Below are 235 nucleotides of genomic sequence, written 5' to 3'. Positions count from 1 at the left end.
GGACTCGGCCCTCAGTTACGGGGTGGTCGTTGACTGCGGGAGCAGCGGGTCCCGCATCTTTGTCTACTTCTGGCCCCCGCACAACGGGAACCCCCACGACCTGCTGGACATCAGGCAGATGAGGGACCAGAGCAGCCGCCCCATCGTCAAGAAAATCAAACCAGGTCGGTGCAGCCTCTCTCGACTCCCGGCCCCGAGGCCCCCAGGGGCGCAGGGGACAGGCACGGCCGCTGCC

At 67.2% G+C, this 235-nt stretch overlaps 1 protein-coding gene across 1 annotated transcript in view; it reads left to right on the top strand.

Moving 5' to 3' along the window:
- Positions 1–4: 4 nt before the first annotated feature.
- LOC104493723 (ectonucleoside triphosphate diphosphohydrolase 7-like) overlaps positions 5–235 on the top strand; it is a gene marked incomplete at both ends in the record, with an annotated part of 3,596 nt that continues 3,365 nt past the window's right edge. The window contains one exon of the mRNA XM_010136451.1: positions 5–201. Coding sequence (XP_010134753.1) covers positions 5–201 — 197 coding nt within the window. The remainder of the gene's footprint in view (positions 202–235) is intronic.

The sequence above is a fragment of the Buceros rhinoceros genome, unplaced genomic scaffold, assembly GCF_000710305.1.
Source record: "Buceros rhinoceros silvestris isolate BGI_N320 unplaced genomic scaffold, ASM71030v1 scaffold21295, whole genome shotgun sequence".
Taxonomy (NCBI): domain Eukaryota; kingdom Metazoa; phylum Chordata; class Aves; order Bucerotiformes; family Bucerotidae; genus Buceros; species Buceros rhinoceros.
The sequence above is the reverse complement of the archived record's forward strand: the minus strand, read 5'-3'. Positions and strand labels throughout refer to the sequence as shown.